The sequence below is a fragment of the Podarcis liolepis genome, assembly GCF_965112155.1.
Source record: "Podarcis liolepis genome assembly, chromosome: 11".
NCBI classification, from domain to species: Eukaryota; Metazoa; Chordata; class Lepidosauria; order Squamata; family Lacertidae; genus Podarcis; species Podarcis liolepis.
This window is the reverse complement of record NC_139565.1, coordinates 51,451,564-51,479,417: the sequence shown is the minus strand read 5'-3', so window position 1 is coordinate 51,479,417 and position 27,854 is coordinate 51,451,564. Positions and strand designations below refer to the sequence as shown.

Genomic DNA, 27,854 nt, shown 5'->3' with positions numbered 1-27,854 from the left:
CCCCTATGAGAAGTTGTTTAAAAAACGCCCTAATCTGAAATACCTACGTATTTGGGGTTCAGATGTAATTATGCATTATCCTGCTAAGCAGAAATTGGGTGAACGTAGTGTTCAGGGAAAATTAATGGGCTACCAGCAGGGGGCGTACAGAATTTACATACCAGCAACTGGCAAATTTCATATTACCAGAAGCATGATACAAACTGTAAATTGGAATGGGGTTGCTGTTTTCCAAGATACTGATGGTATAAATGATACTGAGGAAGAAGAGGAAGCAGCAGCAGCAGGAGGAGGAAATGGTGATTCTGAATTAATAGAAAAAGACAAAAAGCCTGTTGAATCTGATAATTTGTTTGACTTAAAGTCACAGGCACCTGAGGGGAGGTTAGATTCTCTTGAGTTTTCTGACCGTGAGCTTAGCCTACAGGCACCTCTTCAGTCTGACAATGATAATTTACAACCTGAAACTAGTAGTTCATTGAGTCCCATTAAGTCTGAGGAGTCTGACTCTCCTTCCGGACTGAGACGTTCAGATAGAAAGAGGCAGAAGCCACAACGTTTTGCAGATGAACATTTTAATACTGTGTATGCCAATAAGGTGGTTTTTGAGCCAAAAAGCTACAGTGATGTTCAGAATTTACCTAAGCACCAAGCTGTAAATTGGTATAAAGCTATGAACTCTGAGATAGCTTCTTTAAAAGAGCATAACACTTGGTCTCTCGTACCACAAACCCCAGATATGAGACTTATTGATTCAAAATGGGTTTATAGAGTTAAAATGAATGACAAAAATGAAGTTGTAAGGTACAAGGCAAGACTAGTTGCTAGAGGTTTTCAACAAATTCCAGGCGAAGATTATGATTTGTGCTATTCACCAAGTGTAAAATATGAAACAGTTAAGCTTTTGTTAAAAGATGCATCACAACGTGGACATTCTGTTTATCACCTAGATATAAAAACTGCATATTTGTTTGCAGATTTAAAAGAACAAATTTTTATGCGTGTCCCTGAAGGCATAGACGCTGCTGAAGGTTTGGTATGCAAATTAAATAAATCCCTTTATGGTCTGCACCAAAGTGGAAGGAATTGGCACCAAACTTTAGCAAAAGAATTGCTAGATATTGGTTTTTCACAAGGAAAGGCGGACAATTGTGTGTTTATAAAGGAAAGGGCAAACTCTGTAACAAAAATATGTGTGTATGTAGATGACGTATTAATTTCTACAAAAACTAAACAGGAATATGAACAGGTAGTTTCACAGTTACAGAAGAAGTTTGATGTGGTGGAATTAGGCATAGCTAAAAATTACTTATCCATGCAAATTGAGAAAGGCAAAAATGGATCTTTTCTGGTTCATCAAACTGCAAAAATTGATGATCTAGTAGAAATGCTACGTTTAGAAAATGCAAATGGGAAGGAGACACCTATGGTGTGTGGTTTCACCTTTACAGGTGAAGATAAGCCATTTCCTAACAAAACTTTGTATCGTTCTGCTATAGGCAAGCTAAATTTCATTCAAAGAATCTCAAGACCAGATATAACTTATGCTTTTCACTTTCTGGCAAAATTTGTGGAAAAGCCCACTACGCAATGTTTCTCTGCTCTTAAGAGAGTGGTAATGTACCTTAAACATACCAAACATTATAGGTTGCAGTTTACACCCAGTATTGATAAAGGTTTTGAAATTTTCTGCGATGCATCTCATGCAGTGGAACAAAATAATTGCAGGGGTGTGTCTGGTATGGTGTTTTGTTATAACGGTTGTCCATTTGAATGGAAGTCCCAGACACAAACCATTATTTGTCTCTCTACAACAGAGAGTGAATTATGTGCATGCGTTCAGGCCACTCGTGATGTAGAATGGTATCTGCAAGTATTTGCAGACCTACAGATGCAAGTAACACTACCAGTAAGAGTTTACCTTGATTCCCAGAGTGGACTTGCTATCTTGTGTTCAGAGACCAATACGCAGCGCACTAGAGTCTTAAGATTACGTTTAGAATTTGTAAAGAAACTAATTGCTGATGAAATGGTTGTATTTAAATATGTTCCAGGTGATAGTCAAATTGCAGACATTTTTACTAAAGCACTTCCAAAGGTTACACATGAAAAACATGTACAAAGTATGCTTTATGTTTTTGTTCCACAATGATGAACCGCAGGGGAAATGTTGAATGGTTTCTTTAAATGTAAAGGTTCATCATTGTTCCACTCCATGTGTATGTCTTTAAGGGGCCGGAGCAAGGGCCAGAACTAACGAGACCCAGCTTTACAGCTGTGAAACATAGCAGGTGCTGCTGAGTTGTATTTGATTAAGGTGTGTCAGCATCTGGGTGTAGTATATAAGGAGCAGCACCTAGCTCTCCCATTACCCTGGGGGATGGGTTGGTGGTTGGGTCATGTTTGTTTGTTAATGGATTTAGTGTAAATGGAGTTTTTGTTTTTCTTATTAAAACCTTCTTTAAGTTATTTTTGAGTCCCTTTTTAATGCATGGTCTCCCCAGCAAGCTCTCTGCAGCGCTACCATACTGCAAAAAGTCAACAAATTCTTCATAAAATTTAATATTAAGCAATAATATAACAAATTATAAATAGATTAAAATTTCCCCTGGATTGATTCATATTTCATGCTTACAAATAATAATTATACTCCTTGGTAGATTCATATCTCATGCTTGCAAATAATAATTATATTCATTTTAAAATGTGTGGAATGAACTAGTACTGCAGTCTTACTTCTTTGGTAAGGAAATAGTTGTGTGTTATGCCTCACCATGTCTGCTTCTTTAAGCAGATTGATCTCTTTTTACTTTTCTCTGTATTAAGGTTACTTATTAGGCATGGAGGAGGGATTGGTTTCACATTTTTGTGTGAACGTTCCAGATTTGCTTCTCCCAAAATGTGTACAGGAACGGCAACACACAGCTCTTTTCTGAAATGTAAACATTTCCGAATTTTGCCGTTTAGTTCTCGTAACTAGAGAATATGTACCAAAAATGTGTATATTAGTGAGAGGTGCGTAGAAAACTGTATATATATTCACAAAAATAATTTGCAGAAACATATTATTTTGGGGGAGGCCCACTGTTTTTAAAAATGCACGCACTGTGTAAAAATTCCATACAGAAAGGTTAATATTAGGAATACACATGAATGTGTGTGTGAATTTTCATGAAGGTTTTTACCCCCCAAGCCCAAGAAGAAGAAATCTCAAATTTAGACAGAAATGGGGAGAACGGAAATAATGATTTGGGAAATGAGAAAGGGAAACTGACAGATTCACCCATCCCTACTTATTTACGCGTTGCTAGCCTTTTAGGGGAGCAAAGAGTTGTTACAAAAAAAGGATGTTGCATCAGTTTATAAGCACCAGCCATACACTCCTGCATGTTTACACATAGAGGGATATCAGCTGCCCTTGTTCCAATGAAGTATTTTATGCCCCTTACTGTAATCTGTGAGGCAGGCCTTAACTACATCCACTTAGAGGTGAGTGCTCCTAATTAGGAATAACTGTTCAAAATGTGCTGTTGACTTTACTGCCATATTAATTTTTGGCAGTGTCATCTTGAAATATCTGAAACAGAAAAGAAGCGTGAGCCTCTTAAACTGCGAATGTAAATCAAATCTTTGTAAATGTCTGGCGTGCTTGAAAAATAGGCTGCATTGATTTTTTTTTTAAGAGATCAGCGTAAATAACTTAATAAAATGTGATGGGTTTAGAGGATATGGGACACATTTGGTGGTTCTCCTGTTTAGCATCGCGTAACACCGAGGATGTATATAAAACAGTATGTTTTAGATAACGTTTTGTGGAACACACGGTAACACTTGGATGGCTGCAGCTGTTGTCTAATTTTTTCTGGATTAAGTTTGGTCAAGAAAGACGCTGCCTCATTTTCAGCTTGTCATTTGCCCAGGAAGTAAAAGCAAATTGTAATGAGGGAATCACAGCAGGAGAACCTCTGAACAAATGAGAGGCATATATTGACTGACAGCCAGCATGCCATTTCAGTGATAAATGTATTTTTATACACTGCTGTTCAAGGTCACTTTCTGCTCTGTTTGTATGCTGGCTGTCAAATCATGCAGTTTTATGTTTTAATACAAAGTAATTTGTGGTGGCTGATGCAAAATAACAGCATTAGGAAATTATAAAATTAAGATGTATGTCCGCATTAAAAAATGTATCTAGTGTGAATCTAGCTTTTATGGAGAGACATTTTGAGGGGTAGGGGGAAGGTTGAAAACTAATTTCAAAACATAGGCATGTGATTTCCACCATTACCACCCTTTCAAAGCTTAATACTGAGGCAGCAATGCGAAACACAATGGGAAAGGAAGTTCAGCTGAAATAAAAGAGATTTACTTGTAGTAAATGCATGTAGGAGCCATGTGTATTTTTCCGCCTTCAGGAAATGGCACTTTGGGGAGTAGTGCATACTCTGAATTTTCATAATATTCACTTACACTGGGAGAAGCCTCTTGCAGTAGATCTTTGTGAAAATTGTAAAACCATTGTGAATTTATCTTAAATGTAGAATTATCTTAGAGGCTATGTAGATGTTGGCTTTTAATATGCATACCTCACATAAGCATGCAGTGTGAATTGAAGGACATATGCCGGAGTACATGAAAAAGTCTCAGAATTACTGGCTCATACATAAGGCTTTGTTTGTTTTTTACGTACCTCTAAAATTATTAACTGAACATATAGCAAATACATGATTGGCTGCAGTTTCCTGTCTTCTGCGTACTTCTGCCAAACCACATAATGTGTGGAATGCCTTAGTGATCATGTGAAGTATGGAGATGGTCAGGCACACGTTGAACAAAAACAGTTGTGTCCTGCAGCATGGAATGTGTTTTAAAGGTGCATGTAAACATGTTTTGATGTGAAAGCTGCATAACGACCTAATGGTGTCAGATCAGTGGTCCATATTGCCCAGTATCCTGTCTCTGCCAATGGTCGTCAATATAATCTTACTTATTTTTATTATTATTTTATAAGCAAAGATCAAAGACTGAGTTCCAGTTCAATTCTTCTGTTAACCCTAAAGCAAAAGAACCCTAGTTCTAGAGGTCGTGTTTTTAGATTCTGTGCAGAGAGGGGTTGAGAAAGTGGTCTTTGCATGAAGAAATTGCTAATAACATTACTTCGGGATAACGTTTAACCAGGAATTACGGGTGGGAATGTATTGTTTACGTTAAAGAAACTGATGGACTCTCACAACTCTGGAAGGGATTTTGCTGAAAATATTTTGAAGAAAACAAACCATTCAAAGGCAGGATTGGTCCATTGATGATGATGATGTTGATGATTCAAGCTGTGCCCCAAACAATTCCTCCTACTAGTGATCAGGAACGAATTTTGCCTTCAGGTCAGAATGAAACCATATACAACTTAATTACTTTGATTCAGTCTTTTCATATTGGCTCCCCTGAGATATTCCTTACCTTTTGGACACCACTCTTAGCATAAGACTATTAAGAAAGGCTTGCTGGGTCAGACTTAAGGGGCCTCTCTGGTTCAGCATTCTGCTTCCCGCAGTCGCCAGATGGTTCTATGAAACACAGAAGCAGGATATGAAAATAACAGTATTGCCCTATTGTTAGACCTCCTCATCTTGTACTCAGAAGTGTTATTACCTCTGAACATGGAATAGCTAACCACTGTTGCTGGGCCTGTCCTCTGACATAGTGACCAATTGCCACATATTGCGGAAGTGAGTTCCATAAGTTATGTGTTGCCTGAAGAAGCACTTTGTTTTGTCTTATCCTGGATCTGCTTCTGGTAAATATAAAGGATGCTGAAAACAGGGTCCACTCTCTACATCAGGTATAGCCAACATGGTGCTAACGTTGTTGGACCACCTCTTCCATCATTCTCAGCTAGCTTGGCCAGTGGTCAGGATTATGGGAGTTGCAGTCCAAAGCTTTGGGATGAGGGAGTGCCACTTTTGCTACTGGGCTCTGCACTGTCCCTCCTTAGTTGTCTTTCATTGTGTGTTTTTTTACATGCTCTACAAATGCATGCATGAATATTGGGGCCTCTCTGACACAACACATGGGGATGTAGCCATAGAGGAAAATCAGAATTCCTGCTCCATGATTGCAGTCATGGGATTGTTGTCTATCACATGACGGTGTATGTTTTGACTCCACAGAGTGGGAAGCGATAGAGACAGGATGTTTGTGTTACTGTGTTCCGTGAAGTGGGACTATTGTCCTTTGTTCTTTATTTTTGCTGTCTGATACTAGAGAGAGAGGGAGCCATGTTGCAGTGCTCCGTGTGTGTTTATATGTAAATAAAGTAGATTAGCCAAAATGCTGAGTTGCTGAGATCTGTTACACGAGCTGCAAAGACTCTGCAGATCCCTGTATGCCAATGTCTGTTGGCATTGGTCGCTGTGATGTTCGAGCTGAAAAAAGCTTTTGAAGCTCCTGAACAATCGACCAGGAGGGAGAGAACATGCCAGTCGGGCATGTGTCTCTGCCAGGGTCCTACTCGAGAGTAGGACAAGCTCCTGACAAGGATTATGGGAGTTGCAGTCCGAAGCTTTGGGATGGGGGGTTTGCCACTTTGGCTACTGGGCTCTGCACTGTGCATTTTCTAAAACTCTACTGTGTCCCTCCTTAGTTGTCTTTCATCGTTGTTATTTTACATGCTCTACAAATGCATGTATGAATATTGGGGCCTCTCTGACACAACACATGGGGATGTAGCCATAGAGGAAAGTCAGGACAGCTCTGTGTATACATGGAATTACATTAGCTGTGCAGATCTCCTTGATGTCCGCAAATGGTTAGCGTGGTTTTCCAGTTCATTTTGAAAGGTCTGTAATGGCTTGATGGAATTGGTGCGGTGGAGATTGCTTGTCAGTTGCCATATACTTGGATCCTATTAGATGTTAATTGGAGCTACTTGATGAAATGCAGCCTTGATGAACCCCACAAAAGAAAGTCTGTAGCACCTTAAAGACTTGTGTATCATGTTATGGGGTTGTCAATGCAGCAGAGAACCAGGTTACTGGGTGCCGTATAAATCCAGTTAATAAATAATCAGGAGTGCAGTACAGGATCAGCCCACACCTTTCCTTAAAAATAAAAGTGCCCTTGTTAACTGCGCTTTTCGAAAAGCACACTTAACATGGGGTTTGCACCCATGTCTGACAACCCTCTCCCACTGGTATCCAGTGGCAAATTGCCTGCGAACATGGATCTTCCATACAGCTATTATGACCAATAGCCATTGACAGATTTATCCTCCAAGAATCTGTCTAATCCCTTCTTAAACTAGTTGCCACCATTACATCTCACAGCAACGAATTCCGTAAATTATTTCTGTTGTAGGAGTCAAGTCCTGATTTCTTTGCTCCAAGGGTGCCCTAATCTCACATCCCAGCCTTATTATTATACTTATTATTATATCTAATTGTTCACTGTACATAACGTTTTGCCATTTATTCCAGATCTTACATATGTTGTCTCAGTGGCACAAATGCCCCAGGGTCCCATGTGATATCACGATACAACTCTATTTTAAAATCGTTGTGAAACAGTTCAATGGTTGACTTAGCATAGCGCTTGGTATGCAATTATTATTATTATTATTATTATTATTATTATTATTATTTATACCCCACCCATCTGGCTGGGTTTCACCAGTCACTCAGGGCAGCTTCCAACAAAATATTAAGAATGCAAGTAAAGATCCATTGCCTTGGCAATGGATTATCCATACCTGCTGACTGTTGAATAGTGGGTAGACATAGCAGATGACACAGCGATTTCTCCAAAGCAGCTCTTTATTTGTAAGCTGGAACAGAACTGAACAGCAAACAGCTCAGCCGGCCTGCTTTTATAGGCAGCCGGCTGTCAACATTGTAGCAACAACAACCCAGGGTTTCCCACCTAAAATAACTGACGTGGACCTGAGTGAAAACTACATACACAATACTCCTGGTGGCCAGGGTGAGAAGTTCAATACATAACACTGATGGTGCTGTCTGGTGCCTGTTAAGAAGGCAGGAGACTGGTGGCAGGTGGAGCTGGCACCAGCAACAGGCAGAGCCAACTAATTCTCGTTTTGTCGCCATCCTCCCTGCCGAATTGCAGGGACAAAGGAGAAGGAAACTGACAGGCAGTATCACACCCTAGGTAGACTGAGATTGGTGGGGCAGAGCCCTATATGCCCTAATGGACTAGCCTGCCTTGGACTCCCCGTATAGAAGTCAGAACTTGAAGGATCACATCTTCCCACCAAGACTCTGACATCTTTTTTTCTTAAGCCCTCCTTAGAGTACAGCTGCCAAGTGAGCTATCAAATGGCCTCTTCAGTGTTGGCACCCCAGTTGTAGCATGCCATCCCCAGAAAGGCCCGCCTAGTGCTTTCTTTAGTATCTTTTCAGTGCCAAGCAGATTCCGTTTTTATTGTCTCAAGCCTTTTACAATCATGTTGTAGCTTTTAAACTTTATTCTAGCTCTGTTGGTTTTTGAATTCTGTCATCTTTTTTAGCTGATTTTTTTCTCTCACCTTACTGTGTTTTCGTCATATTGTTATATTTTTTAATACTTATTTTTTATTCTGAGAGTTGCTCAGAGAACCTTTTGTTAGGGAGGCTTTCAGATTAAACATAACTAAATAGCAATAAGGAACTTTGGGTCCCGTCCCCCCACTGTAGAGCAATTGGCAGAGCAAAAGGTTTGTTTTCCCTATATTTTCTTTTCTGCTGCTGCTGATTTTTTCTTTTCTGCATTAAATAAACACAAACCTTTCACAGATGCTAAGTGCCAATCATACGTCTTGTAAGCTGCTGCTAAATACATCCTCCCGGACAGGTTTTATTTCAGAAATGCGCTGCCCTTTGCCCACCAAAACCCAGTATATAGAAATGCTTTTGATTCAAATGCAAGGCTTTGTGTGGATGCGTGCACATACTTGTTTATTTGATGAATAAATAAGAGTGAGCCCTGCAAAGTGCACCCTGAATTACACCGAGGAGAGGGAAATCTGTTTTTAAAGGATTAGCATCTGCAAGGAAAGCACATAAATTAAAACATCAAAGCGATTTGGCTCCCTTAAGGATTGTAGTTATTTGGATAAATTGTCAGTGGCCAAGAGTGCAACAAGTTTGCTAGCAGTATTGATTTTCACCTTTGAATTACCCAAACATTTTTCATTGGCAAATATTAATTGCTTGTTAAGTGCTGAGGAATATGATGGCCAAAATATTGAACCCCATAACTAATCGGCCTTTTAGTTTTCCTTATCATTACATAGTGGAGATTACATAAGGCTCTGGGTTTGCTGAAGCCAGTGTGTCTTGTTTGTGAAGTACCGCGGGCAGATACTGGAATTGGTTATCATTGTCTGCTTTTTCCTATTTTAGTGCAGCTTTGCTCTCTGGCAATCAGCCTTGGGGAGTACTTTAAACTGAAGATTTACCCTTTTGGTTTTAGGGATTTCAGGATATTAAACCTGGCCTTGAAAGATCTGAGGGTCTGGCAGGACCATGTTTCTGAAATATTTTGCAGGAAGCATTGTTTTCCTATGATATGAGATATGCGTAAACCCACAATTCTCAAAATCGTAGGTTGTAGACAAGCTATCCAAGAAAAACTGTTTTTCCTCTGTATCCTCCTGCATCTATTTGGATAGCACATAGTGGTGGGGTTTCTGGAGAAGTGAATTGATGTCAGACTTAATCAAGTTCAAGCCTTCGCTACAAACAGAGTGCTGAGGCTCCCCTGGTGTTTCCAAGTAGAGGCCAATTCTCATGATGCTACTGTGGGCTTTTTTAAGCAACCATTTTGTGTGAGGCAGGGACTTATGGATCTGGGTCCCAGCTGCCGCCTTGCAGGCTTATTTTCCAGCTATCTCAAATCATGGGAGTTTTGTTGTCAAAGCTCCGTGAGCTCAGGACACATAATATGGCTGCACTGATAGAGTCTGTGCTCAGAGACAGCTCAGAGGGCTTGTGCGCTTCCATATCTCTTCGATAACACAATGGGAACTGCATTTTATTATTTTACAAACCTTTTTTTGTCAGGGACACACTGTGCAGTTAAGTTTGCTGTTCCAAAACTATGCATGCATTGCATTAGGCAACATGAGTCAGTTGCATTATCATTATTTATTATCATTACCGGTATTTATAGCAGTGGTTCTAATTACCGGTATGTGCCACAGGTTAGCCTTTCCCAGGCTGGTGCAGCTCTGATCAGCCTTAGCCAGAAAGACCAGTGACCAGGGATGGCAGCAGTTGTCATCCAAAACATCTGAAGGGCACCAGGGTTGGGTAAAAGTGCTGCAGCTTATATTGAGTGAACTTGAAATCATAGAATTGTAGAGTTAGAAGGAGTGAAGGAATATTTCACCCAATGTTGGGCTCGAACCCACAGCCCTGGAATTAAGAGTCTACGTAGAATGTTGTGAACTGGCAGCATTCGTTCCAAGAGCTTTTCTGCTGTCGAAGGGGCAAGTAAGGATAAAAGCTCACAAAACAAACTCTACAGACAAAAATATAGATGGGCAGGACAGTTTTCTAGGCAGCAGGAAGGAGGTTAGTTACATATTCTCTCTTATCCCAATCTTCAAAGTGGTTTGCAACAAATTTGCATAACGGGGGTGAGGAGGGGGGAGCCTCAAAGTATATGAAGGCTTCTTCCTAAATCAGTCGTAAGCAGCAGAAATCTCCCCTTTACCTAAAGTTCTAATAAAACGTAACAGCACAAGGCTTGTGAATGTGACAGCCCTAATCAATCCTTCGGTCTGGCTGTTAGGCACAAATTCCTGAAACAAGCCATAGGATGGTGAAGTCTGTCAGAACAATGATAACTAAGTTGCAGCAGTGCTAATGTAGCTTTGCAGAGGTTCTCAACCTGTGGGTCCCCAGATGTTGTTGGACTACAACTCCCATCATCCCTGAGCTCTGGCCTTGCTAGCTAGGGGTGATGGGAGTTGTAGTTCAACAAAATCTGGGGACACACAGGTTGAGAAAGGCTGCTTTAGAGGGAAGGCTGCTCTCTCAGTACTCCAGCACCGGAGTTGCCTGTGTATGAGCCTGACTCTGGCAACTCAAGGAACTGCTGGGGGACAATCTAAATGAGCCAACGGTTCAGCTCCAAATAAGGCAGATTCTTATGTCTGTGTAGCACATGGGTCAGCAAACTAAGGTCCGCAGGCCGGATCAGGCCCAGTTGCCTTCTAGATCTGGCCCATCGACGGACGGTCTGGGAATCCAGGAAGCCAGCATAGCGCACATGCGCGATGGTTTTTGCGACTCAACCAGGCTTGGGGGTCAAAAGTGAGGCAGGCGGCTGCTCAAGACAAGCCCCTTCTCCATCCATCGTGCGTGCAGCAATCTTTTCTTCCGGGGTGGAGAAGAGGGAAAAGGAGCCACAGTTTGGATTTCCACCATGGACCTGCAGGCAACTGACCTCAGGAAGGGCAGTTGTGGCGGCAGGGGCTCAGAGACACCTCAGGAGTGACACCCGCCGGTGTCTGTGGTGGTGGTGCTCCCCGCCAAAGGAAGTGGGGAACGCCTGGGCAGCTGCACTCCAAAGCAGTTCTGCACTCTGCTGGGGAAGCCACTCATTAGCTACACGGTGCAAGCCATGGAACGGGAAATAGCCACCGCCTTGTCTTCCCTCACGCAGGGAAAAGAACGTTTTTGCTTGAGCGGCGCCGGCCTGACTTAGCATGGCCAACGGCTTTTCCCTTCACCCATGCATGCGCACATGCTCTCCAAGGCTGACAGGAATGGCACGCTTACCTCAGCCCCCCACCCCGCCTTACAAGAGAAATAATAACTGTCAATGCGTAAAATGCAAAGGAAGCAGCGTGGGTGTATGGGAGAACACACACCCCCCAAAAAAAACACATTTGGGCAATGTTGGGGTTGGTCCTGGTAAGGGTTTTTACCAAAAATGCGGGTCATAATCATGGCAACATATAGTCCGGCCCCCCACAAGGTCTGAGGGACAGTGGACCGGCCCGCTTCTGAAAAAGTTTGCTGACCCCTGATGTAGCACCTCTATTTCCTTGATGAAATGCGGGGACACACTTACACATAGGCGCACCCTGCACACCAGAATCCGTTGCTGCATTTTTCAAAATGCATGCAAGGAGACACGCAAGTGGTCCATTCAGATGCCCATGTGGTGAAGCCTCCCCAATGCATCTCCAATGTTTGTGCACATGTGGCTTGCGTCTGGCCATATCCACATCCCCTGCTGTCTTTCATTATGCACCTTTAGGCACCTGGCAGAAATGTTCCTCTTTCACCAGGCCTTTGGCAGATTGACATCCAGCGCCCTTCAAACATGTGTTGGGGAGCAGAGAGTTATTGGGTTGTTTTTGTTTTTATTATGTGCTTGTGTTTTTATAGTGAGATTTTATGTTGTAACCGCCCTCAGGCCTGTGGGTATAGGATGGTATACTACTACTACTACTACTACTACTACTAATAATAATAATAATAATAATAATAATGGTGTACTGACAAAGCAGGGAGATCCTGGTTCAAGTCTCCATTCTGTTTCTCAGGCTAAACTACTCCACAGGGTTGTTATTGAAAATAAAACAAGAGGAGAGGAGAGTTAACATATACCACCAGAAGCTCCTTGAAAGATAATAAGCAGGATACAAACTAATTTCCAGTATTGTGTGATAGATAAGATAATGAGCTGGAATGTGTTTGGCTCTCCCTTCAGCCACATGCTCATTGAATATCCTAAGGCAAAGAGTCCTCCCTCCCTCTCTCTCTCTCTCTCTCTCTCTCTCTCTCTCTCTCTCTTCCTCAGCTCTTTATATGGGATAAAGAGATCAAAATGCTGACCTACCTTACAGCCTTGCTGTAAGAATTATTGAGGGGAAATATGTGCGAGTGCTTTGAACATTGGGGAGAATTGCTCCATTTCTTTATTGCTTGTCACTCATTTCCCACATGCACAGACATAGATTAAACCCAACGTCGGTTGCACAGGGCCACACCTGAGGGTGCAACTTTCATGAAGTACAGTCCCTTTCGGCTCTGTTCCGTTTTGTTATTAGCGTTCGCATAAATCTTCTTCCTGGCGTCGCACTTGTTTAAGTAGCCTAGGAAACTCTAGGTATTCATTGTGGGTTAAGAGAGGGATTGCCGTAGGAATATAACTAGCTCTTTGAATCACGCCGTCTGCTGAGAGCCCTACACGGATATTCTCTCCACAGCCAGTTGACCCACTCGGCAGAAAGGTCAGCCTGCAGAATAGGTCAAAAGAACCCTCTGTGCGTCGAGGGAAGACACCATCGTGCATATATTGCTTCCCGACATGTTAGCCTGAATCATCCCTGTGCCCTGCTTAATGAGTGCTGCAGAAGAAGCGAGGGGACTTCCCCTCAGCAGTGCATGAACAGAGCCAATCTTTAATTTCGTTTTTTAAGGAGGAGAGTATAGCAGGTGCATGCATGAGAGAGGGGTGTGGAGCATTCAGAGCTCTGATGAGCTTGGAAGAGGAGCGTGTAGTGCTGCACAGGGCTCAGAATATCTTGCCCTGTCTTACTTGGTGCCAGACATCACCACCCCCAGTGACAACATTGGATAATTCACCCTGTTCTGTTGTGGGATGCTGTTGATGGTGGTTTTGCATTGCAGCAGTGAAGTGGGAAATGTGGGGTGCTCTCAAAGAGATAGTGATGGGCAGCTATGCTCTCTCTTAAGGCAAGAGTTGGAACACAGAAGGCCGTGGATTCTTTAACCAGCCAGAGGCCTAGTTATACAGGAACACTTTTGCCTAGCTAGCTCTTCCAGCTTAATTTTATTTCAGAAAAGGAAATGGGGCTGATTCTGGCGGAACATGCCTGGGGGGCACATGTAGCCCCCGGAATGAGACAGACCTCTCCGGGCGTCTTCCTGATGAAGCGCAGCCCGGGACGTTCATAAATCAGTCCCAGTGCGCACCAACCTAGAAAGTAAACACTGACATGTGATGTAACAATCACACATCCAGCAACGGAGGAGTGAAATGCTAACAGATTCTTTCCATGGGAAAGTGCTATCGTTGCACATCACAACTATTAGTTTGATCTTCATAAGAGCAACCTCCCTTGGAAATCCAAAGTTATAATGGCCTTCAATCTATATCAGGCATAGGCAAACTCGGCCCTCCAGATGTTTTGGGACTACAACTCCCATCATCCCTGACCACTGGTCCTGTTAGCTGGGGATGATGGGAGTTGTAGTCTCAGAACATCTGGAGGGCCGAGTTTGCCTATGCCTGATCTATATGTTTGGTGTGTATTTGAAATCCTCTTTTAATCCAAATGTTACTATAGTTGGTGCTGGCTGACTAATTTTGTATATCATGGTTCTTTTTGTTCTTTATAGACCATCCACGGCCATAAAGGAGCCATAACAGCCGTGGCTTTTGCTCCCGATGGACGCTATCTTGCCACTTACTCCAACACAGACAGTCACATTTCCTTCTGGCAGGTATGTTTCATGTGTCTTTGTCTCATATTTGAGTAGGGCTGTTTTTCAAAACTGTTATATTCTGAGTCTGCCAGTCTCATATGTGGGTACTGTAGACATAGTCTGAAGTTCCCCATTGTTTGCTATTAAAAAGAAATCCCAGGGTTTTTAAAGCTTGCAGTCTGGGAAAACCTAGTGTTGCTTGGAAGCCTATCAGGTGTTCCCCAGTGAGAACATTAGTAATGGCAGATGAGGCTCCTTATCAGACAGGCAGTCTGCAAGGACCAATATTCCCTTCCAGTGTTATAGCCACAAGGGGACTTTGGATATTTTCAAGAGTACACTCTCAGGTCATACAATGCAGGGGGGAGGTTTAAAAGGCCTTTCAAGAGTACACCCTATAATATGTCTGAGAACCTTCTTCAGTGCGCATGGGTTCAATAGCACACAAGCAAGAGGTTCCTTGGCAGACAAGTCAGTAAAGAGAGCTTCTCAGACCTCTGTAATGAAACATCCAAAGAACACCACAACCACCAAATCCCAAGAATAAATACCAGGAAAGCCTCCTCTGATAGTCTCATGTGCCTCCAAGAATCAGCTGAGCCTCAGCCACTTGAGGGTTTTTTTAAAAAAGATAACTCAAAACCTTTGCTTAGCTTCCACATAGAGAATATTACATAACAGCTTGGCATCCAACGAACGTATCTCCTTTTGCCTCCTCAACTTTTGGTTGTGACACTCAGAATTGGATAAAACAAACTCCCCCTTTTTAATCCGGAAAATACAGGAACAGAGGCAATTCCATGGGAATGTGCAGTTACCAAGTTAACAATATTTATTTTAATATGTATATATACAATTCCTTATTAAAGAAGAAAACCAATTCAAACATGCTGTTTGCAAAAATGCCTGGTGCAGTCTTTCAATGCATCTTCTGATCCAGAGCCTCTGTGTAAACAGAAAGTGCAAAGGGTGTGGGGGTTCCCCATTCACTTCAACAGATGAGGCATACTTTGGGGTCCACTAGTGCTGTAGTTTGGTGGGTAGATTCAACCTAGGAAGCAGCCATTGACCTGCAGCCTCCATCTGTCTCAGCGGAGAGGAGCCGCGACACCACATTCCCTCATGTTTCCAATGCACCCATGGTCAAAAAATATTGTGAATGTTGAATGAGTCTCCTTTCTTGCATATAAGTTTGGGCACAGCCTGCCGGAAAGTTCTCCTGCACACACCCCGCCCCTTGAAATGAATAGGAGCTGCACAGTTGAGCAGGTCCTGTTCATTTGAGTGGTGTACAAGAGTGTCATCTTCCTGGTAAAGGTAAAGGGACCCCTGACCGTTAGGTCCAGTCGTGGATGACTCTGGGGTTGCGGCGCTCATCTCGAGGGAGCCGGCGTACAGCTTCCGGGTCATGTGGCCAGCATGAATAAGCCGCTTCTGGCGAACCAGAGCTGTGCACGGAAATGCCGTTGACCTTCCCGCTAGAGCGGTACCTATTTATCTACTTGCACTTTGACGTGCTTTCGAACTGCTAGGTTGGCAGGAGCAGGGACCGAGCAACGGGAGCTCACCCCGTCGCGGGGATTCGAACCGCCGACCTTCTGATCGGCAAGCCCTAGGCTCTGTTGTTTAGACCACAGTGCCACCCCATCTTCCTGGTAGATGGTCTCTTTTGTTTAGAATTGCCGCCTACGTATGCAGATATCTGTGCCAGGGGGAAAAGAGAGCTGGAGAAAGCTCTGACAGCAGAATGATTGCTTCCTTGCCTTGTAACATTCCTGTAACTATCAGCTATTAGTATATATTTTTAATCTACCATGGCTTTCTGCATGTCATTCAATGATAACTGTATGTGTCATTAAAGAATATTGAATTATTCTCCATCATCATACAGTGTGCGATTTCTGAAGCAGTGAATAAGAACCGTAAAAACGCTCTTCCATCACTTGCATATATTTAGTTGAGTTGCATGGGAAGATCTAGAAAGCAATCAGACGTATTGATTGAGATGTTTTACATGATCATCTAAGATTGCAGGGGGTGGCAGGGACAATATTCCTATACAGGCACGTGCTTCGACATATAAACTGCTCTGTTTAATTCCCACCCCACCCCTTGTTTCTTCCTTTCTTTCTTTTTTACGGAAAGACAGCTTTAACATAAAGAGTTAAGATGAGCCAACACGTTGCATTTTAAAATGTGACCTCGTCCACTAGTGATTCCTCCCCCACCCCCAGTGGTCTATTCAGTACTACTATTAATGCAGGAAAATCAGTAACATTAGTCATCTTAAAAGGGTTATTACTCAAGATGATTTAAATTGTGAAAATGTCAGTGGGGCTTGCATGCTCCCTGCTACAGATGCCATGATTTACACTCTCTGACACCATTCTGCTGCTGAGAAGGTCCAGGGAAAAAGTAATGGCTTCTATGTTGCGCTGATCAGAATTCAGAACATGGTATCGGCAATAGCACATCTTAAAAACGTCCTAGGATGTGCCAAGGTTTTCATATGTCAAAGTCTCAGACACGCAGCTGAGGCCGTCATCTCACCTGTTCTATGCAGATTCAGTTTCTAATGGGTTTAGCAGATTGCACCGATACAGGGCTTTTGCTTTATTTCCGTGTTTTTAAAGCACATCACGGGTAAAACAAAGCAATGCAAATTGACCAGTTATCATGTGAATTAGAAGCTCCAATGTTTAAAGCTTTGTTCCCTTTATATTTTGCCCATGGAATGGATGGAGATATAAAAAGCTGTTGCCTGTTATTGCTTTTTCCCCACCCCCCACCCCAATCAAAATATATAGGGTCAAAAACGCAATTTTTTTTTTATTCAGGAAGTGGCATTCAGCAGAGAGGATTGTCTCCATCACTAGACTGTGCAGCTGCAACAGTTCAAAATGCACACAGTCACAGAAGACGGTCTGAGCTCAATTAATATTGCAATTGCTCATCTTCAAAAACTAGCATTTTAAAACAAAGTTTGAGTCAGCAGTTCTCTCTGGAAATGGGGGTTGGATTTTTCCAGTGAAATACTATTGACCCTGTCCATTGTTAGGCATGGAGGTTCCAGTAAGTATATGCAGCTTCCCTGTCTACAAAAAACTTCCCTCTTTGCATCACTGGAGGGAGGTAGCTTTGCACTGAATTCACAATGCAGGATGCAGAACAGGTTGTGAAATTGCCATCGTTCCATTTTGGCTGCTGAACTTTGCAAGAAATGAAATTGGCATAAAACACAGGCAGGCTTGGGGTTTGTTCTCTTCCATACAGAAGTGTGTTTCTTTCAAGTTGCTGCCAACATTTTCAAATGTAAAATTCTAGATACATCTGTAAAATTGCCCTTAAAATGATTTAGTAAAGGTAAAGGGACCCCTGACCATTAGGTCCAGTCATGGCCGACTCTGGGGTTGCGGCACTCATCTTGCTTTATTGGCCGAGGTCAATAGGTCGTGTGGCCAGCATGACTAAGCCGCTTCTGGTGAACCAGAGCAGCACACGGAAATGCCGTTTACCTTCCCGCCAAAGCGGTACCTATTTATCTACTTGCACTTTGATGTGCTTTCGAACTGCTAGGTTGGCAGGAGCACGGGGATTCGAACGTCATGGGGATTCGAACTGCCGACCTTCTGATCGTCAAGTCCTAGGCTCTGTGGTTTAACCCACAGCGCCACCCGGGAGCTGTAATTAAGTAGCCCTTATGAACCTCTCTTTAAAAAAGCAAATATGAAGGATCAGCCATGTTTTTCATGGTACTCATAATGCAATTTCATCAGGGATGCTCACAACGTTTTTATGGATTCTCAGCGGCTATTGGTTCAGAATGAATGGAAAGAAACTCCAGTTGAAGCCATATTGCTATCACAAGGAAGTATTATCAAACAATTTATCTAAGCTCTTACAGGGTGCTCTGCACATTATACACTGCTGTAAACAAATGTTTGGATTTCGATACTGATTGACTGGTCCTCTTTTTTTTTTATCCCCTAATGGCAGATGAACACCTCTCTTCTGGGAAGTATCGGGATGCTGAACTCTGCACCACAGCTCCGCTGCATTAAAACGTACCAGGTTCCCCCCGTCCAGCCTGCATCGCCCGGCTCCCACAATGCCCTCAGACTGGCCAGGCTCATCTGGACTTCCAATCGCAATGTCATTCTCATGGCCCACGACGGCAAAGAGCACCGATTTGTGGTGTAGAATCAGGCGTTCTGCTTTTCTTTCTTGCTCTCAATACAGTTTTGTTTGGAAACCCCCTGTAAATCTCATCTCCCTCATTGTGATCTTGACACCAGGTGGTCCACGCCAGGGTCCGCACCAGTAACGCAGCGAGATTTGGCCAGGGGAAATTGCTTCCCTACAGCAGAAGCCTTGCTGTTGACCTAGAGGCACACGTACCAAACTCAGCAGCCTTCAGCAGTTATGCCAGCATTGTAAGGTTTTCCCCTTTATCCGTAGGGAGAATAAGAACCATGAGAACGCAGCTGTGCTTCTTCGGGTTGCAACTGCTTCAGTAAGACTCTCTGGAAGATCTTGATTTTATTAAGTTAAAAGGGGGGGGGTCAAATCACAGCATTTAAACCGGGCTTAATCTAATCGCTTTGAGAGTGGCTGAAATGATTCACAGGGTTTTAAGTTAAAACTTTTCTTCTTCTTCCTTTGAAGTATTTAGAATCCTGATGTTTACTGAAAGTATGTTTGTTTACATGGATGCTCCTCCAGCTGTGCTCCTAGCCTAAAATGGGTGGTGGCAGAGAGGTGGGCTTGTAGCATCCACACACAGGTCTTCACATGCATTCTCATGGCACTTCTTGACTTACAGGACAGGGTCAGATGGCTCCCATGTGCATAGGAACTCCCCTGCGTCCACTAGAGATGCTGGTTCACAGCATTAAAGGTTTATTGTACCTGTCAGGCTCAGGATTTCACGGCAAAATATATGGGAAAGAGAATTTTCTACTTCCTTCAAACCGGCGACGCTTCCTTATATACATTCTTGATTGATTTGGAAATGATGGTGTGCTTTAATGAGCAAAGAGGCAATTTTATGTTTCATGTGTCAGGGAAGAGAGAATAATATTGACTGTGATGTTAATTTTTTTTTATTTGAAAAAAATGAAAATTTGCAAGGTTACTGGAGAAAGAGGGTGGCTGTTAGCATTTCCTTTGCTGATAATATGGATATTTGTGCCCACGAGGGTTCGCTCTCCCAGATTTCTCTTGAACTGGACCCAACAAAAATATGACCCCAGGGAATTTTGTTCTGATGTCAGCTTAATCATGATGCAACACATTTTCAGCATTTAGATTTCATTAAAGGACAGGGGTTTTAAGAGGTGGAAATATTTGATGGACTGCATCACTGGTCATTGGTGCAGGAAATTGCTACTATATTTTTAAACATTTTCAATAAGTGAGCAGTGTAAGATGTTCACATATCGCCTGTATTTATTACTGTGTGAATGCACCTGGAGTTTTGTTCCTGGTACGGCAGGGAAAACATTCTGGAGAATGTTTTATTTAAATGGTGGTGCATATAGACATGTGCTTTTCTAGCTTCCATTCTCTTTGCCTTAAATCTAGGGAATATGCAGAGAGAATGCTCTTAGTGTCTTCTAACACATTCAACAGAAATTGAGCCTGTCAGATCCAAAAATAGATTTTGAATGAATAGATAAAAAAAATGATGACTTCTGAGTTGAAAAACTATTGAGTACATTCTTTTAAGCACTGCTTGCATGCAGTCCCCATGGATATGAATGAGAATTGCACAAGAGTAATCCAGTAGTCTTGCTCTCATCTCATACGTTTCAACGGGGCCTGTGCTGAAGCAGTTCCTAGTAGTTTGCATACATTGATTTTTTTTGGGGGGGGGGTTGTTAAACATCTCGGTGGTCTGTTCAATACACTGTACATGTAAGTAGGATTACACAGGCTGCAATCAACATATCTATCTACATGAGATTTTAAAAGCAGAGAAAGAAATTAAAGACCATTAGGAATGTTTATCTCATAGTTGTTGTGAGTTTATATCCTTTTTAACTATGGCAAAGCTTAAATGGAGTTTATCTAATGGTGGTGAAATTCTGTTGTGGATCTTCCGTGTTTTTGAAGTGAACTTACGCAACAGGTACCAGGCAAGAAAGCATACACAAAATATGTACGCTCTTTTCTACCGAATCAGAATGTTAGTATGATATAAACAGAAATGGACCATTTGTGCATTTACCCTTGGGCATTCCAGAGTCATATTTACTTCTCTTACACAGACTTCTTTGTTGTTCATCCATCCTTTTCCCTTTCCTTGTGGTGCCCATGATTCAAAGCTCCACAAGGCTCCCTTGCTCACATGGAGCTCTGCGTGGAAGCTGCCTTGTCTCGTCAGCAGTGGCTAAATGCTTCTTGCATGCAGTGAGACTTGGTGCAAAGATTGCTCCCCATCACTGCAGAAAATGGAAGGAGCCTCTGCTTGCAGAAAGCTCCACAGACCCACTGTGATCAGAACTTTATATTACTCTAAGCAGAGGGCTGATACCCAAAATGGCGCCTCTGTACAGAATTCCTCTCCTCTCCCCTCCTTAATATGTTGCAACAACATCCATGTCCTGACATTGACATAAAAGCAGTAGCCAGCCAAATACAAATGCACATAAGATTTACTTCAAACTACAAGGGGGGCATTCAATCAAGGGGCTGTTGATTTCACATGCCTGCAGCTTCTGTGTGTGTTGCAACATGGAGTTTCACTCTGGGTGTCTACCAGACCTGTTACATTATGCTGAATGAGAGCAAATCTGCCAAGTGGTGCTACACAATTTATGTTCACTTCAGTGGGACCTGTGTGAAGCCCCAGCTTATTTATTTCAAGTGCAGAATCTGGAGCAACTGCACTGCCCTGTTTTTATTTTTATTTTAAATGCTTAACATGTATTTCCTAAATTCCAGCCGCTTTAAATAAAACCATGGAAAAACACGCTACATGCTTTTATCACTAGGAAGTAGTTCAGTGTTGTGAAAGATCTAAGAAAGAAGTTTAAATGCTGTACCTTCTTAAAATTATGTATTCTGCAGATATCTAACACGTGGTGCATTATGTCTATTTAAATTAAAAAAGGGTACTTTTAAACCAATAGGGAAAGCTAGCCTGCAAAAAAAAGAGTAATTTAAACGTGAGAATCAATATTTATGTGCTAGCAGCTACAACAATCCGCTAGGCTTTGAATGGGAACCCACATGACCCTCTCACTGAAATAAATGGAGACTGTGCTGCGGCAGGCAGCGTTCAGTGGATTTTTGGCCTAGAAGTCTTAATTTCCCTCACACGCAAATCAGCACTTGAGTGACTTTCTCAGGCCTCACTGCAAACTTCATCACGGCTTAGACCTTTCAGCACTGCAGTAAAATTTGTATTGTCATTCCAGTGTAAGCTTTTAGTGTTTTATTGATTTGTTTAGTACTGTATTTGGATTTGTCCTTGTAAATGTAGAGACGTACGTGGCTTCATTGGCAGTTTACAAGCAAAAGATGACATGATGAGACACCTGTATGAAAATGTTGTCATGACTAAAGTCGCGGTGTACGGTAACTGATTAAAATGTCTGCCTCAAGAAACGACTGGGCGATTCCACTTATTGGCTGCTGCATGTACCCAATGGCCCTGTGTAGATAATGTCTGTGAAATAAATGCTAAATTGGACCAGAGAGTGCTTTCCCTATATTACAATCATCACATTAATTGCCACACTCAACAATGCCAGGCGGTTACACTAAGCCTGGCTGGACGCGACAGTCATGTTATAGCTTCGTTTGGAAATATATACCACAATTGTAGTTTCAGCCACCCACACTCTATAACACCAAGAAACTAGCAGTAGTAATGTTATAACATTCTGTGGGCACTGTGACCCTCAGTTAGCGATGTGAAACGAGGATAGGGAAATGCAAAATGTTGTAATGTCATGACACTTAAGATGTTAGGGAGGGAATACAGGTGACGTACTTCACAGGACAGCCATGTTTAGCATCAGACGCTGTGCTTACCATATTACCTAGTTTGGCCCTTAGTTTTGTGTATGTGTATAGAGGAGAGACAGTCTGTGTTTCCTTTTGGTGTCTGGGGCATTTCATTTTGGTAGGTAGAGACTCAGCTTCAGAAAGATCCGATTTATTCATAAGGCAAAAGGAATTAGGGAAAGTAATCAATGGGGGAAATACTCAGGCTTGTTATTTTAATTTTAGGGATGATGTGATTACATCCAGAAAGGAAGGCAGGAATTTAATTACTACCCTCCATAGTACAGGAAAATAGGAGGTCTTTTTTTCTTCTCCCCCTCTCTCGAGAAATTGAACGAAGTTATTTGCCGAGACATTAAGACAAGGGCAGCTTCCCACTGGGAATGCTTCAGAATGTGCTGTGTCTCCTTCATCCTGCAGTTTTTCACTTGGATCTACATACCTGTGGTATCACTAGGCTAATTATTCTTCAGAGAGGATCATAACCAATAATTAATTCGGTCCTTTGGGTTGGTGGGGGGTTTTTCCCCCTTGGAAAAGCAGAAGAGTATGGATTGAGGTGGTCATTATGTAACAGAGGGGAGGGTGGGGGACATCAGATAACCACAAGCCTTCATAATTGCAACACTTCAAGAACCTCTTGATTCTCAAGGTGTGTTCCTCTGTTGCAATAATTGATGGCTTAAATATTTTTTTTCCTATAGGTAGAATCTGCTCAGTAAATGTTCTGTTGCTGATCACATAAACTGATCAAACGCAGAAAGGGCACGACATTAATAGGAAGGTAAAGCCAGGCAGTGCTGGATGAACTTTCACCTTTCACCTCTTCAGCTGACAGACAGAGCCGAGTGTTGAAAAAAATCAATACTTAGGAGCCAGGAGGGAAATATTTCCAACCTCTAACTAGAGAATGTATTTTGACAAGGCCAAGATAATCCAAGCTGCAGAGGAGAAAGAGAAAAGAAGACTCATTTTTAAAGCTTGACACTTCAAGGTGTTTTTGTACAATGGTTTAGAGAAAGCATCGATAACGTACAAATACCAAAGGTCAAAAAAGAAAAGCAGGGGAGAATTTCAGAAATTACATGCATTGTCTTTCTTTCTACTTGCTTTACCAAATAACAAGATTGCAGCCAAGCTTTGATTACCAGATACATGTACACGGACATTAAAGAATTATGTGATTCCATGAATTCTCCCCATTTGTGGGGAGTGGCACGAGTGGGGGATTAAAGGCATCGGTGTTCAGCCTGCAGCAATTCCATTATGTAGCACGTCTGCCTCCGCTCTCTGCTGTATCCTGGCACTTCCTTGCAGTAATTGCTTATAATATTATCTAGTAAGTTGTTGAGTATCCTCTTTGTGAAATGGGAGCTACTGTCACATATACGTACCAAAGCGGATGGGAACTGCTGGAGCCCATTCTGCATGCATGCTGACCACTGCCAGAACTGGAAGTGTGAACAGACCCAACACACACACTGTGAGAATTCTGTGTGCCTGTATCTGACTCCCGCACATTAAGTCATCACCTAGCTTTGCGGTCATCAAGTGATGAATATTCACGTGTGAGACAGACCTTAGATTAGCTCTCTCAGATTCTACGTCCAGAGATCGGCATAATTGTTGTTGTTGTTATTACCCCAAGTCAGTAAGTTGGCTAGTTTATTTACCTAGCTATTTATTTCAGAAAATTTATGCAGTGCTTGATGGTAAAAAAACAAAACAACAACACCCTCAAAGCAGGTTACAAAAGATAAAACAGTCAAATTCAGAAAAAAATTACAGCCATGCTGGTCTTGCAGAAAGATAAGCTTCACCTGGGCAGCTCAGCACCTATGTACATCTACTCTGAATTCTGGGTTCAATGAAATGCCCCCCAAGTGAGCGTACCTGGGATTGCAGTTTTGAGGTCTTACCATGAAGTTACAACTTGGGGTTTCCAACCATGGCCTGGTTCACACCCTAGGCAGTCTCCTTGATATCACCAGCCCAGTGGAGTTCATTCTGAAACCATCAACATCTGTATGACAGCTGCAATCACATAAAGAGCATCGGCCATGTGTACATAACTGGTACAGAGGCAGCAATTCATGTTAGTGGTGTCTCCATGCAATCCTCACCAAGTCCAGCAGTCTATATAGTCTTGATGGAAAGTCATTGTTCTGTCATGCTCACTATGGCAGCAGCTACTGTACTAGAGCAACGCTTCCATTGCTTTTCAATGCACATGCAATTGTTCACTGTTACCTGTTGCAAGGTAATCGAGGAAGCTGCCTTATACTCATTGGTCCCTCTCACACAACATTGTCTACACCAGCAGTGGCTCTCCAGAGTCTTTGCTGAGTCAACTCGGAGATGCCAGGGATTGACGCTTGAACTTTCTGCGTCCATGTTCTGTACCATTAATAACCTTATGGTTGTTTCTCAAAATTACACGAGAGTAGCCCATTCAAATCCAGTAAAACAGATAAATGCCCCCTCCATTAGCATAACCACAGTCTCTGGAAGCCAGCCAATATTGTGAAAAGTAATCATGTACCCATTGATCATCTGCGATCAGTTGGCATGTCCAAAGGAAAGAGTCTTTTCAGCCATGACTCCACATCTCTAGAACACATTGCCACCTGCACTGTGACAGCTCCATGATTTCTGGTGTTCAGAAAAGTTCTAAAAGAACCCCATGTTTTCATTTGTTATTATCCTGAGTGTGTTTAGGCTTGATGACAATGTATTATTATTGAAGGCTTATAATGATAATTTTGTTCCTGCATTTATTTTGTTTTGTGTGTTATATGCCACCTTGAGAGGGGTTTTTAAGGTGACCTAAGAATATATCTAAAGGTGACCTAAAAATATAAATAAATGGGAGAGTGTTATTATTGCCGTAAATACATGACAGATCCCTGCCCCAAAAGGCTTACAGTCCTGAAATTCAGCGCAGTGGAGAATTCAACAAAAGGAAGGCAAGGATATATAGGCAAGGGAGATGATGGCTGCTGATGGATCATTTATTTAAAATTTGTTGCTGTTTTGACATTTTCCATGTTAAGCTTGCGGACTGCTTTGAAGACCTTTTTTGAAAAAAACAAACAAACACAAAATATTAAAGGCCAGCCCAGTAGCACTGAGATCAGAATTTTGGGATAGCACAACAAAGGAGACAGCTGGATATTTTTCTTCCTGCCGTTTCCTCTCCTCCCTCCCTCCCACCTCCACCACCCATTTATCAGAAGTAGTTGCAGGGGATTTTCTGTGCGCACCCAGAGAAAAGGCTGAAATAATGGCAAAAAAGAGAAGACAAATAAGAGGTTGAGAATAGGAGTGACGCATTCTTAGCAACAGGAGAGGCGTCTCTCCAAACTGTAGCACAGCAATGAATCTGAACTGGTGCAAATTGCTTAATGGCTATGGCCACCTACTGGCTAATTACTTCAATATCACAGATGATCCTTCACTTGTAAGCTCTGCAACCTCCACTCGGAAAAAGATACCTGCAATGAGAGGGGGGCACTTGAGATCTATAGGGAAAATATTATTACAGGAAATTACAACTGTCTGCTCTTTTGTTGCAGGAAACAGGGCTTCTGAGCATTACAGGGTTTCTAACCGTCAGCACAATGGTGTTTTTCTGAGAGTGTTTCCCCCCCCCCCCAAAGCATATTACCTGCTCCTTGTCTCAAGGTCTTGCAAATTATACATTCCCTGTATGTTTTAATTGAGCGTCATCTTCAAGGTACGCCACTCGTAAGTGGAAGCAAGTTCTGTTTCGAAATGCAGAGGTTTAGCTGCGAGTATAAGCAAAACAGCGAGTATTGATCGAATATTTTTGCCGAGCCTCTAGTAATGGTGCTCTTATTATTGTTAGTGTTTTATACGCTGCATATTTCTTAGGAGACGCAGCCGCTCCTGGTGGTTTACTGAAAAGCCAGTTCGAGAGAACAAATTCATTCTTATCCTTTCAAGGGGTGGGGGGTGGGGGTGGGGTTTAAATCCTCACTGTTAGAGGAGCATCCGTGCAGCCCAATCCTTTGCATTAGCCCCATCACCGGGTAACTTCACTGAAACTCACTGGGCATCACTCCTGCTTCTAGCCCTCATGGTTGAGAACAAAACCTTCGTGAGGTATAAAGCAAGCTCCTCTATAGGCTGTGACACTAGAGGGCGCTCTGGGTGGGGTTTCCAGCAGCCAAGGAGAACGGTGGGTGTTCTTTAAAATTATACACACATGCTGTGTTTGTTCTTTAGAATTATACACACCACTGCTGTGCTGTGCTTTTTGTTTTTGTTTACTTTTAGAGAAATCGGTGCAGAAAATTTTCAGTGGGAAGAAGTTCTCGTAGAAAAGCAAAATTAGCAAATGCTCTGGTGTCACGGGCTCGGTAACCCAGTTTTTTTCAGCTTCTCACACCTCAAGGAAAGCCCAAGAAAAAGCATGATGGGAGCCAGTGTGGTGTAGTGGTTAAGAGCGGTAGACTTGTAATCTGGTGAACCGGGTTTGCGTCTCCGCTCCTCCACATGCAGCTGCTGGGTGACCTTGGGCTAGTCACACTTCTTTGAAGTCTCTCAGCCCCACTCACCTCACAGGGTGTTTGTTGTGGGGGAGGAAGGGAAAGGGTAATGTTAGCCACTTTGAGACTCCTTCAGGTAGTGATAAAGCGGGATATCAAATCCAAACTCTTCTTCTTCCCTCCTCCCATGGGGTTGTCACAGTCCATCAGAGCTTGGGGCAGCTGTTCCTTGCTTCCTTCACTAGCAGACCACCCTTGGGCTTTCCTTCAGACTCAATAAGCCCTGCTCATTTTGGCGGCAGAAACGTCAGCCAACTACTCTCCACCCATTTCTTTGTTGACCCTCAAGAGAGGGCTCCTGGCACCTTCAGGTCTCTCCCATCCTTCCTTCCTCCTCTCTCACTTTCCGAAACAATATCTCACCCGAAACATACAGCTAGCCAGCCTTTGAAAAATTCTCGCTTCTCTGAACTTTGCAATACAGTTCTCCAAGGAACGTGCATGCAAAAAAAATGTGTGCTAGGATACAGCATGTACCTAAAAATGTATATATTAGTGAAGGTGGTGTACAAAAATACAAGTTAGTGGAAATGGCTTAAACTGTGGAATTTGCTTCTGCAAGATGTAGCGATGGTCATCAATTCTGATGGCTTTGAAAGAGTGTTGGGCAAATGTATAGAGGATAAGACTATCTGTGGCTACTGGGCATGATGGGTGTGTACTATCTCCACCAATGGAGGAAGTTTCCCTTGATATTTCCGTTCCTGAGTGCTGTTACACTCAGATCTTGCTTTCAGGCTTCCTGTTGGCATCTTTTTAGCCACTGTGAAGACAGGAAACATGATTAGATGAGCATTTGGTCTGATCCAAC

General features: G+C 42.6%; 1 protein-coding gene across 4 annotated transcripts in view; it reads left to right on the top strand.

Moving 5' to 3' along the window:
* The window catches only part of WDR7 (WD repeat domain 7), a 217,669-nt gene extending 195,514 nt beyond the window's left edge, over positions 1 to 22,155 (top strand). For all 4 annotated transcript variants that reach the window (XM_083465680.1, XM_083465678.1, XM_083465679.1 and 1 more), the window contains 2 exons: positions 14,373 to 14,477; positions 18,456 to 22,155. In XM_083465680.1, coding sequence (XP_083321806.1) covers positions 14,373 to 14,477; positions 18,456 to 18,659 — 309 coding nt within the window. In that variant the 3' untranslated portion in view covers positions 18,660 to 22,155. The remainder of the gene's footprint in view (positions 1 to 14,372; positions 14,478 to 18,455) is intronic.
* The last annotated feature ends 5,699 nt before the right edge of the window (positions 22,156 to 27,854 follow it).